The 13966-nt window shown below is 36.1% G+C and overlaps 2 protein-coding genes across 3 annotated transcripts in view; both read right to left on the bottom strand.

The window, feature by feature from the left end:
* LOC139977725 (uncharacterized) overlaps positions 1 to 13966 on the bottom strand; it is a 173024-nt gene that overhangs the window by 15419 nt on the left and 143639 nt on the right. The window contains exons 23-34 of the mRNA XM_071987243.1: positions 13500 to 13702; positions 12967 to 13043; positions 11995 to 12056; positions 11743 to 11803; positions 10352 to 10675; positions 9516 to 9739; positions 7452 to 7577; positions 5618 to 5755; positions 3830 to 3934; positions 3214 to 3325; positions 2438 to 2559; positions 1932 to 2048 (exon numbers count right to left, since the gene is read on the bottom strand). Of these exons, the coding sequence (XP_071843344.1) occupies positions 1932 to 2048; positions 2438 to 2559; positions 3214 to 3325; positions 3830 to 3934; positions 5618 to 5755; positions 7452 to 7577; positions 9516 to 9739; positions 10352 to 10675; positions 11743 to 11803; positions 11995 to 12056; positions 12967 to 13043; positions 13500 to 13702 (1671 nt within the window). The remainder of the gene's footprint in view (positions 1 to 1931; positions 2049 to 2437; positions 2560 to 3213; positions 3326 to 3829; positions 3935 to 5617; positions 5756 to 7451; positions 7578 to 9515; positions 9740 to 10351; positions 10676 to 11742; positions 11804 to 11994; positions 12057 to 12966; positions 13044 to 13499; positions 13703 to 13966) is intronic.
* LOC139977739 (uncharacterized) overlaps positions 1 to 13966 on the bottom strand; it is a 292233-nt gene that overhangs the window by 249288 nt on the left and 28979 nt on the right. The window lies entirely within an intron of this gene.

Below are 13966 nucleotides of genomic sequence, written 5' to 3'. Positions count from 1 at the left end.
CTCAGCCGTTCTAGCATAGTTATGTGTTCTCATACTCAGCCCTACTCTAGCATAGTTATGTGTACTCATAGTCAGCCCTGTTCTAGCATAGTTATGTGTTCTCATACTCAGTCCTGTTCTAGCATAGTTTTGTGTACTCATACTCAGCCCTGTTCTAGCATAGTTATGTGTACTCATACTCAGCCATGTGCCAGCATAGGTATGTGTACTGATACCCAGCCCTGTTCTAGCATAGTTATGTGTTCTCATACTCAGCCATGTTCTAGCATAGGTATGTGTACTAATACCCAGCCTTGTTCTAGCATAGTTATGTGTACTGATACCCAGCCTTGTTCTAGAATAGTTATGTGTACTCATACTCAGCCCTGTTCTAGCATAGTTATGTGTTCTCATACTCAGCCCTGTTCTAGCATAGTTATGTGTTCTCATACTCAGCCATGTTCTAGCATAGGTATGTGTACTCATACTCAGCCTTGTTCTAGCATAGTTATGTGTACTCGTACTCAGCCCTGTTCTAGCATAGTTATGTGTTCTCATACTCAGCCCTGTTCTAGCATAGTTATGTGTACTCATACTCAGCCCTGTTCTACCATAGTTATGTGTACTCATACTCAGCCGTTCTAGCATAGTTATGTGTTCTCATACTCAGCCCTACTCTAGCATAGTTATGTGTACTCATAGTCAGCCCTGTTCTAGCATAGTTATGTGTTCTCATACTCAGTCCTGTTCTAGCATAGTTTTGTGTACTCATACTCAGCCCTGTTCTAGCATAGTTATGTGTACTCATACTCAGCCATGTGCCAGCATAGGTATGTGTACTGATACCCAGCCCTGTTCTAGCATAGTTATGTGTTCTCATACTCAGCCATGTTCTAGCATAGGTATGTGTACTGATACCCAGCCTTGTTCTAGCATAGTTATGTGTACTCATACCCAGCCCTGTTCTAGCATAGTTATGTGTTCTCATACTCAGCCCTGTTCTAGCATAGTTATGTGTTCTTATAATAATGTTCTAGCATAGGTATGTGTACTGATACCCAGCCTTGTTCTAGCATAGTTATGTGTACTCATACTCAGCCCTGTTCTAGCATAGTTATTTGTTCTCATACTCAGCCATGTTCTAGCATAGTTATGTGTTCTCATACTCAGCCATGTTCTAGCATAGGTATGTGTTCTCATACTCAGCCATGTTCTAGCATAGGTATGTGTACTGATACCCAGCCTTGTTCTAGCATAGTTATGTGTTCTCATACTCAGCCCTGTTCTAGCATAGTTATGTGTTCTCATACTCAGCCATGTTCTAGCATAGTTATGTGTACTCATACTCAGCCATGTTCTAGCATAGGTATGTGTACTCATACTCAGCCCTGTTCTAGCATAGTTATGTGTTCTCATACTCAGACATTTTCTAGCATAGGTATGTGTTGTCATACTCAGCCTTGTGCTAGCTTAGTTATGTGTTCTCATACTCAGCCCTGTTCTACCATAGTTATGTGTACTCATACTCAGCCCTGTTCTAGCATAGTTATATGTACTCATACTCAGCCCTGTTCTAGCATAGTTATGTGTTCTCATACTCAGTCTTGCTCTAGCATAGTTATGTGTACTCATACTCAGCCCTGTTCTAGCATAGTTTTGTGTACTCGTACTCAGCCTTGTTCTAGCATAGTTATGTGTACCCATACCAGTTCTCTATTAGGCCCCATGTTTAAAGATTGTATGACACAGAATTTAATGTATTGATTACAGAATGACAAATTTCACATCATGTATACCATATATTGGTAATTTACATCCATTGAAGCTTGACGAAGTTCGTTTATATTCAGACTCCTTCTGAGTATCTTGTTTACTACAGCAGGATACCAAATGATGGATCTGCCAAGCTTTTCTCAAAAAGGAAAATAAATAATTAACTAATAACAATTTACCCACAAAGTGGCATCTTCAACTGGTGAAGATGCATCAACTCTTGTTTGTTGGGAAAGTCTCACATCTCTTGGCTGTAATGCTTGAGAACTCCCTGAGAGAGATGTAGCCAGTACTTTCTGCGATCGGAATTAATAATACAAGTTATACAAAACTTTTGATCCACCTCCACACATCAATAGTCGTTTTTACAAACAATAAACAACGGACATAATAGTATGAGCTAAAGGAAGGGAATGACAAAACATAATATTTATTTGTATAACCAGTGTTTTATACTATATTACCATTTGTTCTTAAACCTCTTAATACATTTAAGAATTTTGAACTTTTGTCTACATCCTAACATCAATGATGATTGTGTACAAACAATGGACACTACACGAACATGATCTAGTTAAGAGTTACAAACATATGATACGACTCATTACTATTAGCTATGAACAGTAGTAAACCATGCTCAGAAGTCTTTCAAGTTAATGTTAGTGTAATATGTAAAAGTTATTACCTTGCTTCCACCTGTTGCCTCTATTTCCATAGGAAGTGTGTGGATTGGCATGCTTTGAGCTATTTGCTCTGTAGGCCAAGTTGGTGCAGCTACAAGTTGATTGTCACTTCTAGTTTCTCCTACTGTAAATGTAAGCAATTAGATATACTGCATCTTTAGCCATGTTTGTTCTTTCTTCACAGATATCTCCTGGCCTGAGGTTGGAAACTGCCAGGTTGTGGAAACACTGGTAGCTAAACTTGTACTTACTCTTATTAAAGAATATGCTTCAGACAATTGGTTGTCACATGGTAGTTTCTAATAGCCGAACTGTCTTTGAGTGTAAGTGTTGGTGAAGTGGATATGATCAATTGCACATTAAAAATCCTCCATTTCTTATATTTTACATAGTTTCTTCTACTTTTAATGCATTCCACAGCTAATCACAGTAACCACATTTTTTTAAACTATTTGCACAATGACAAAAGTATAATCAAATGTGATATGTAGAGTATCGTTGTGCACAAGGAATGTTCAATCTCGATGTCACACATCAATTTGACAATGCAGCTCTTCTCTTAATGTACAAATGTACTGTATCTGTCTTCTAAATGATCAACAGTAAATATTCATTGGCTAAAGATGGCGATTTTAATATAGTCACCGTTCTACTCAACATATTAGTGCTACATACTGTGAATATTTCAATTCTTTATGAATGACATTTCACATTTTTCACTAAAATAAAGTAATGTTTTGATGGTAAGGTGATACACACTGTTACATTCCAGATTTACCTTGTGGCACCGTTGAAGGGTTACTATGATATGCTGGTACCATGGTATTCTGATGTTGTACATTGGAAACAGTTGGAACTTCTTGAGAAAATCTTGACATTGAATCAGTACTCTGAAATACAAAGATACAATCAGACTTGTTTAAAATAGTTTTTATCACTCACGCTTTGACATGACTTAATTGTTTAATTTTTATCTCTTAAAAATTTATTTATTAATCATTTAGTATAGGCAAGAGCTTAATATGAGTGTGTAACTTAAAGCAATAATTACAAACTGAATTACATTGGTAAAGATGGTACAATATGGTACCATGTCAATGACATGCAACAATATGGAAAGTATGTCTTAACTGCCTTCATTCTCTATTAGCCAAACTAGAAATTTGATAGGTTGTTAAGTCATCATGACTTCTTGTCATTTCCTCGAGCTCCAACATAAGAAATTTTCCGAAATGATCTACACATGTGCAACTCCAACATTCCAGCATTGTCACCATCACTTGTAATCAGTCCTTAATGGGCTCAAATTTTTTTTTCATCTTTATATAGGTTTAATGTCAAACTGATCAATGCTTTGGAGAAAAGCCGTAGATGACAAATATACTGAATTTTACCATCACTGCAGCTGTAGATTCAATAAACCGTCTCTTCTTTGAGTGTTGGACATCTGCTGACTGTGATGTCACAGGATTGCCTGAGAGAGATGATGCTGATACGTCCTGCAATTAAATATGTTGAAATGAGTAAATAGACACACAGTATGATAATATTGACTAGTAAACAGGTAGCCATAATTGCACTTAAAAGTGAATTATTACTTGCCACAATTGAGGATATTAAGTACAGCACTGCAGACAAGATTGAAATTAAATTCACAAGATGTTAAAACTTTTGACGTTTGTTGACCTTAAAAGACCTTTCACCGTTTGGTTCCTGATACATGAGCATCTCGACATAGAATAGCAACTATGAAGCTCAACCAAGCGTTACATTTGGAGTTCAACTAAAAGGATATATGTACAGTTTACTTAAAGCAAATCTACATTCCAGGTACAATTAAAGGTCATGCAAACTATATTACTGAAGTTTCCCATAATTATTGCTTTAGAATCATATCCATTTGAATAGAGGTGAAAGGTCATTTGAGTTAACCAGAGGTCAACATCATTAAACAGGAACTATCATTGTTAACTCCAATTATGTATTTTATCCGAGCTTCACTTTTGGAGTTACCATGCTGAAATGATCTATTGAATATATAACTAACACAGAGTTCCTAAAAATATAACCAGAGGGAAACCACTCCCAGTGGTTACTTGCCTTTAAATATATTATATATGCAGCACAGGGGGGGGGGGTGGCAAGCTAATCCTGACTGAAGTTCATTTTGCAAGAACCTGAGTTGACCCTTAGACCTCCACCTAAAACAGCAAAGACATTCTTCTACATATGGGGAAGTCAAATCAGAATTCATACCTTCATTGAGACTTGACTTTTAGAACGTTTGTAGGGTAGATTTTGACTTCTTAAATGAGCTTTCACCTATAGCACATTGTGGAGCAATTTCATTTATCATTTAGTAATGCAGCATGCATATTTGTTCTCTTTTGTAGGCAAAGTTCTCAAGATACAGACACTTTGGGACTTCAGCTGACCCCAAATGACCTTTGACCTACACCCAAAATAGGAGGGTTCTAGAAGTTAGTATATGAAAGACAAATGTTAAATATGAGAGCTAATAAAGTTTCCCATCAGAAGATATCGTGTTTACAAGGATTTCTGACCCTGGTGACCTTTATATGAACTGTGACTACTCCAAATTCTCCAAATACTTTACACTACAAACGGATATACTATCATGTATACTAAACTTCCTTTGATGATCAGGTTCTGGAGATTTTCACATTTTGCCCTTTGCTGACCGCTAATGACATTTGACCTCTCTCAAAATCATTACGGATCTTGCACTAATTATGGGGAAGCTGCAGAAGTTACCTAACGTGACAAATCATGTTTCCAAACAAGGGTGTCACATACACACATGCGCTTACACACGCACATGCCAACCTGACAGAATAGGTTTTAGGGTACAATATCTCATTGCCAGGATACTATGTGTAGGGATGAGATATCAATATGTGTCAGTTAAAGACCTAATTTCAAGCATGCATAGATCATAGCATAATTACTAGAACAAAACATAAGAGCTTTAATGGCTTACTAAATGAAAATATATGTTGTTTTCCATGTACGTGCATGCACTGAGGTAGAACATATTCAATAGTTTTATATTGAAGTGCAGGTTCATCTTTACCAAAAAAAGTCAAAGAATTCACATAGGCTGATAAATGATGTCAAGTGATAACTTAAAGGCAAGATGAATACATAAACTGTTCACAAACCTTGAAGTCGACAATCAACTCTACTAGATCTTTCTGAGCAGCTTCGAAGACTAAAAAACAATTTTCTTCTCCAACCTTCTCGAAGAAAAATGAACACCCACAGACCTCATGGGCTGCTACGTATAAATAAGGTATTGTCTGCAGCAAAGTAAAATTAACTGTTAGTCATCTGATGTAGGGCAGGTTTCCTTTTTTTGAAATGTGCAATACTCAAGCATTTATTATTCTAAAGTGACAGTTTTGCCTCTGTTGCCCTCAACCAACAATCCCCCTTTTGACTTTGGCAAAGTGACTAAATTTTAAAAACTATGAAGTTTCAAACACCATATTCTCTTTGTGTAAACATATAACAAACTGATTTGAGATACTACTGTTTGTCCCCTTCCAGATTATGGGAGCCTTTCTGCAAACTATCAAAGTAAATACTTACTTTGGAGATGAAATGGTTAATCTGAGAAAAAAGACCTTAGTCCCAACCCCACCTCAAAAGACTCAAAATATAGGCAGACAATTGTTGTGATTGACAGAAACTATCCACTGGATTTCAATAAACTCTTAATGTAGATCAACTAAGTCACTGACTGAATCAAGTCCATTCTTAAGAAATAGTTTTGACAATTAACATCCCTTGAAAAAAATTTCCATTTAACAGACATCAAACCAAGGAACAGTTTGACCACTGGGCTTGACTTATCTACCAACAATGCTTATGTGAATAACTGAATTTTGACCGTGTGGGAAATTATATACTGTAACCGACTTCATGTATGTAACATGCACAAAATCAGCCCTGATATATTATGCTGTACTTAATATTGTGCCACCTTCCAGTGGCATGCAAATGGGGGGGGGTCCCCACCTATGTTGATAGTCTGGGGAAGCTCATTGTCAAGGATATCACTCAGTCAGTGAATAACCCTTTATCTACATCAGCTGTAATATCAATTAGGACACCGCACATTACGTTTCTGTGTTAATTCAGTATCACATACTGTTCCCCTTCCCTCCCCCCTCCCCCTCCTTCAAGGGTGAAACTCAAACATGCCTCATCCTTCTTGTTTCTATATTCCATGTAAGCATTAATTCTATGTCTCCGAGTGACTTATGTTTTTTCTTCATGACTTTATGAATAATCTGTAAAAATGATTTTTTTTCTCTCAACAATTGTACAAGCTTGAAAGTAGTAAATGGTAACAAAAGTATGTGCCTAGCTAGTTTTCCAAGTAAAAAACTTTCCAAACGGGTAGGACACCACTCCCATCAGACACCTCCCAATATCAGTCAGTAAAGTCCCCCCCCCCCCCACCTTCCAAATCCGATGCATGCCACTGAACTGTTTAAACCAAGGTTGCTGAAAATCTGAACAAGCATCTAGAACATATTCAGGTTGGAAAAGCATGCTTCCGTTTGTTTGCTACGTAATAGCTTCAATAAGAACCTTTGACCTTACATTACTGATTACTGCTACTTGGATTCATGATATACATACCAAATAAAAAAGATTCATTTGAAAAATATTTCACTTTTCAGTTAATTATTCCCTGAAACATCCTTTGACCTCTTATCCTTGTAAAACATTTGTGCCAACTCATCAACCAACCACTCCATAAACTTTCATCCTGAAGCATTTTGAAGGTTTTAATCTTTGGACCTGCCTTAACCCCAAATGACCTTTGACACACTATACATTAGGTGTAAGGTTTATGGAGCCCCTGGCAGGTGAAACAACTTGAACATCTTCACAGACTGGTGCTTAATATGCAGGCATTCCGAAGCACACATGAATATTAAACCTGCGTTAAATGGTCAACAAGAAGAAATCAAAGACAATTACCTTCACTTTTTCCTCTCCTATATATTTCCAGGACTTTGGCAGTACCTCTTTAAATATTATCTTCAAAGGCAAGTTTCCCTCTTTCCGAAATAGGAACGAAATTTCTTTCAAAATTTGAAAATTATTCTTGACAGAAAATAAACAAAGTATTGATAAAACAAAACAGATATAATCAATACATCGATGTGAAATTAACAGGCTTAAACTATTACTTGTGATTCAATCTCTATGAAATGTCATCCCTACTTGATATTATTATCACATTTAGGGATGTGCCCGGGATTTTCTGAGTGCCGGGTATACTGATCGCCGCCCTGGGGGAGAGGTCTAAGGGCAGGGGTGACATTTTCGCTTTTTGAAGTTGTATACAGAGCTAGGATAGTGTGATACTGCATGCTGCAGCTTAAAGCCACCCCTACTCCAAATCTCCGCACCTGTGTTTACGTGAATTTGACAAATGGGGAGAAACGAGGATACATGTGGCCCAATTTCTGTTGATTATAATGTTACAAATGTCGGGACTTTAGATGATAATAGTGCTGGGTGGGATTCACAATTTTTTAGACAGTGCTGGGCGGTAATTTTTAGTGCCGCCCAGCATGGGCTCTTCCCTGGACATTGATGCTGGTTGACAAGTTTTTATATGTTATGAGTTAAACGCAGATTTGCCCATTTACCCTGAATCCTAATTATATAGGTAGTTATAGCACATAGAGCAGAGGTATTCTATATTGTATCAGATTATTATATTTGACAACAAGCAGGATGTCTAACATGTGCATTATGTAACAGACTTGTATCCCCAGAGTTTGCATTCGTAGATGAGTACATTTTGCCGAACTCCTAATCTTTATTGTACTCACTGCCCGTACTAACGACTTGGTTATCATACTTTTTTAGTCAAACGCCCATGTCTATTTCCATATTTATTATGACTGCAGTAATTACCCTATTCTTGTATGGACACATTCGCTGCATATATTTTACTTTCAAACAACTTCACAACATGTTGTATACAGTGAGTGTACACTTCATTATGGAACATCATTATCATTATGGTTATCGTTATCATTATTATTATCATTACAATATTAAGTGTAATCCAAAATTTTGTAAAAATATGCACTATGGCATCTCTTAAACACTGCTCGAGTGTGAAATCTTGTTATCTACCTCGAGGAAAATTCTCTAACATTCAGATGTTTTTGCATGCACATACTGTGGCTGATTTCACCATTAAAGATGTTTCTCTTCCAAGTAATCGAAACATCCACCCCCCCCCCCCAGCCAGCACACACACATATACACACTTATATCAACTTGACATAAAATCTACTGCCTCTTTCCCAAACAAAGAGTTCTATATTGTATACCAACTGTACTGTAGTGTAGCTTACTAATCGTGTTTTTGTAATCTTTTCGGTGTCGTTAACTAATGATGGTGTCTAATTTTCCAATTACTTGATCCTTTGTATTAATTACTCGCCTCTTGTTAAATCGCATGTTACTACGTGTTGTTACAAACAATAATACTATAAAACTATTAATTGGTGTTATACCTTGTTTGGACTACAAATTTGGGAGCACTGCTCTCAGAACCCCCCCCACCCCCTGATGTCCCTTTCTTGTTCCCTCCTGCAAGTTCTCTCCAAATGGAAAATCGATCTTGATAATGTACAAAAAGATATAGAGATTTCCATCAATTTCTGACAAACTAGAACAAGCTTCCTTAGCAAAATTCTGACCAAGGAGATTAATACATCACACATATATCAGAAATAGAGTTTTACCTGTACTCATACTCCTACTCATGTATGTTTCCTGTACTCATACTTGCACTTGGGCATCATAATCATACTCATGCAACTGGATACTCGCACTCTAAGTGTGGTATGTCCTGTAAGTTGATTTGTGTTTAACATAAATAACATTTCAAGTAACTTGAACCATGTGTTAGTGGCTTTACTGTATCACTGTTTAATTACACTAATTAAAATTATTACATTACAAACAGATGTAGCTAACAATTTATTGCAACAATGATAATCATTTACTTTGACTCACCGGTCTTTCACCTGGCAGTTTAGGGTAGAAGCCAACGTGTATGCGTATTATTTTAGAAAGTGGGTTCAGGTTACCAGCAGCAAAGACTTGGATCTTCTTAAATTCAACAATTTTGCCATCAATCTCACATGTCTCCCAGGAAAAGCTTTCAACCCAGATTACACAGTTTGTGTCATTCAGCTCATACAAACAAGTAGGTTTTGGTCTCCACATTGGCTTAGAACCTGTATCAAACAAAGTATAGCAGGAGCCTAAAAAGTTGATACTGTCATTTCTTAATTTTCCTTTCTTTTCAAGCACACACTTTACAGATAATGCAGAAGTTCATAAAGAACTTCCAAGAATAATTTTTGCTTGCAACCCAGCGGTACTTGTAGTAAGTTAAAATTGCACAAAAGACATCGTTAGATTTCATTATGATGGTTATATTAACATCTTTACCTACTAAGTTATATTGTGATGAAATGTTATATTCCTATAATTTCTGAAAGTCAGCTTTATAACATGTATGGAAGGATGACAGCTGTATTAGCTAGCAACATTAAAATATGTACTGCATACCTCTGCTGTAAGATAGAATTTGTACAATCATTTAGCAAGCAAATATTTCTTCATGTGAAGACTGCTGCATCAAGAGTATGAAACCTAACACACTGTCAATTATCTGCTGTGTGTTGACAACACTAAGGGCAACATAGACACAACTATAGTCTTCGTAGGTGTGACAGATGCTGCATACCAGGAATGAACAATACATCCAGTATACATATACTCTGGGTGTGGTGTCTCTTCCATGTCTGCTTAGTCAGAGTCCCTACACTACATATATAAAGTACCTTTAGCATGGTGACTGCTGTACACCATGGCTTTACGTTCACCAGTTTTCTTCAACTGCAGACAGTGAGGCAGGGTGAGTTTTGCTAACTGATGTAACTTCAGATTATCAGGTAGAAGTTCCACTACTGCTGTTGAGTTACTGGTAAATGATGATTTAGACTCTTCTTGGAAACTGATCGGTATGATTCTCATCTGGATCAAGCATTCCTGATCAATAGCACCAAAAGGAATCTCTAGTCTAACGCCAGTCCCTGGTATCTCTAAAATCCCTCCTTCCTTGTTAACCAAAGATTGTATGCTAAGAGATGTGTCCAAGTCTTTATCTTTTGATGAGTGTAAAGAGATTATCATGAATAGCACCACAAATTACATAGAAAGCAAACATCCCAGTAATATCCAATTAAATAGTTTTAACATCAATCAGTGGAGTCAAGTATCACTGTTGCCTCCATAAAGTATGTTTATTTGTTCTTCAAAGTGTGTCATTATAGCTCCATGGTCAGTACAACTCCCTATTGAGCCATTGACCTTATTATTAATTTAATGCAATTAGCTTTGATATAAATTATGCAAATTAAAGTCCATAAACTTGCTGAGTATTACAGTTAGACATAGCTTATACCATCTGTTCACCTTATGTATGGTTCTGTATGAGACCCACAGATATTGTATGTTCAGGCATCATGAAAGATATCATAAAACAATATTTAACAACTGGTTTAGAGGGTATCATATCTGTCAGTATACAGTTCTACATCTGTTAATGGCCAGCTTGTGCAATACAAACAATCTTAACTGCTCATGTTAGGTAAATCAGAGCGTGATAGAAGTGTGAAATATAAGAGGGAAAGGTCACAAAATGTCACTTTCCCTTTCCACTTCGATCCAACTAAATTGTCATGTGCATTGCATGTTTGCTTGAATCTAATGAAGCACACTGTTTATGGTGTTACCACACATAGACTATAACTGTTCTGATTTACTTTACCAGCTCAAGCATGTTCTCTACATGTGGCTCTGTGAGTGTTAAAATGATACCTAAGACCAAATTCCTTTTCTACCTGGATAGTTCCAAACTAAGGTCAGGATCTATCTTTATATCCTCAAAGATTGCAAGCTTTGAAGATTGCGATATCTCAGCCTATCTACTTAGCTACAAACTATGTCAAGGGCTAGTGCTGCCATTGTTATTCACTTTATTCCATTATTCATCATTGCTACAGAATTACATTTTTAATTATATTTTATAAAATGTTTACTTTGTAAAACTCTTCTTAACTCAATTTCAATAAGTCAATGATGATCCCTTTTCTAAAAAAGAGTTATTCCACTATCTCCTTGGTACTGTGAATCATAAAGTTTAAAATAAATAAGTTTAAGCTAGACACACCTTTAACTGCTTTTGTTGCTGATGGTTCGTTAGAGTTCCTACTGTGTAGTCTAAACTCCATCTGGTTGAAGAAATAATTCCAGATAAATACAATAGAAACAATTATCAATTTAGATTTGCTGGTAACTGACAGAACTTCTCGAAATCAACAATCAAAACAAATATACGATGGAAAAATGCTTACAAACTTGCATTTTAACAAATAACACTTTATCATTTGACAAAAACAAGAAAAGATTATGTTTATCTCACCGGCCATTTTCCAGTGTGCACATCTAAAGTGTGAATTACATTGGCTCCAATGGTCCATTCAACTGCAAAGAGCATATTAGATCACATATAACTGTTGTGGTTATTGCAAATATAACTGCAATTCTCTTAAATTAATGATTTTACTATTCGCTAAATGGTGACATTTCGTTGCCAAGAAATTGCAGTTACATCTTGTTCTAGACTAGATCTGCAAATAACTACATGTTTGGTAAACAACTGATTGAAAAGTAACAACTGATTGTTTACCAATTTGTGAGAAATACTGTTATGCCTGCAGAAATTAAGTGTAAGTGATAAAAGATAATCAAAGAATAGCCTCAATCTGATCTTTCTCATGATCTTCTTTCTATCAAGTAAATTAAACAACCAGAAAACCAACTTACTACTGGATCTACATAGAAGTGCAAATATTCAGCCACCCTTTACACTTGGAGTTTTTGTTGTGACAAGGTTTCTAGACTTTTGACCTCCACACAGAAAACAAAAGGGTTCTTGCACTCATCAATGGAAAGTGAATCCACATGACATGTATGCTCAAGCTCAATGATGCTGTAGTTTTGGAGAAGTTTGTCATTTCTACAAAGTACGTATTCAGAGTTTACAGTAACTCATGTTATCTCAAATGAGAACTGCTTCTCACAAACTCAGTATAGCTCTAAAGTCACCCATATATACACAATCAATATGATGCAGATTTGTGTTGCCTTTGACAAGGAATCAAAACTCAATTGATCCAAGTTATTTCTCTATACTTTGAGTACATTACAAAGTGCTTCAAACAAAGATGTTAGACCAATGTAGATTTTACTGTACTTGTTTTAATAGTCAAGTCAACTACACATTACTTCCTTTGACTGCGTGGTAAGTATTTACCTACAACATGCTACCATGGGACTTAATTTACATAACCAAACAAAAGTGGTATTCATTAATTACTAAGTGACATTGTACCTGAAATATTTCGGGATTGTAAGGCTTTCAGAATCTTGTCATCTGTCACATCCTTCGGTGGACTTGGAAAGAGTAAACTAGGGTTAAAGAAGGTGAAGAATCAATACATGGCTGGTGCAGACACTGTTATTATATACAGAAATTCTTAGCAGCAAAGGCTAAAATATTGAACCATGTGTTTAGTTGTTCATTTCACTGTTGAGTTTTTGATGAGTGTCTACAATGCATTGTGTCTTTTTTTTTCTACATGCATTGTATATATTTCATAAAAGTATTATTGAATGTGCATATATTTTATATATCCTGATTAAATAGGAATGCATACTGTACATTGGTCTGTTATGTAAACAACAAAACAGTTACAAATGAACTCTGTGTGACCTACAGAAAGATACCAACAGTTACTTTTTCTTTCCTGTTGGCTTTACTTATATTCATCTTCAACTATTTTTGTCTCTATTTCCATGTAGGTATGTATTCTCAGTTCTGTTTTCATTGTTTCAATTAACGAAAGATATTAAATTTCTACTTACCATGCTGCATTAACTTCTTTACAATTTAAAATGAATTTTAGAAGGTCTTCATAATCTTTGTCAATTAGTTTCTGGTCCCATCGATCCATTTCAATAGCCTCAAGAGTTTCTAATATACCAAGCCATACATCGTCCTGTAAGACAAGGGCCTTGTCTGTAACATTTTCAACCACATCTGAAAACTTCAGACGCTTTATTGGAACCTAAAAAGGAACGGAGTGTTTCACACATTTAAACCTGACATCAGTATTCACAGATAACAGAGGGTCTATTTGAGAAATTTAAATGCCCCGTGGAATAAGGGAAGGTACAATCGCAATAGAGGACTGGGGTAAAAAATGTACTCACTATTAGAGAACCAATTCAACACTGACTTGATCATAAAACATAATGAAGTATATATTACTGGGAATTCACTCAAGCATAAATTTCGACGGGCTGAAATGTTCATCAAGCATCTTCATGCA

This window comes from Apostichopus japonicus, chromosome 12 (genome assembly GCF_037975245.1).
Source record: "Apostichopus japonicus isolate 1M-3 chromosome 12, ASM3797524v1, whole genome shotgun sequence".
Taxonomy (NCBI): domain Eukaryota; kingdom Metazoa; phylum Echinodermata; class Holothuroidea; order Aspidochirotida; family Stichopodidae; genus Apostichopus; species Apostichopus japonicus.
The sequence above is the reverse complement of the archived record's forward strand: the minus strand, read 5'-3'. Positions and strand labels throughout refer to the sequence as shown.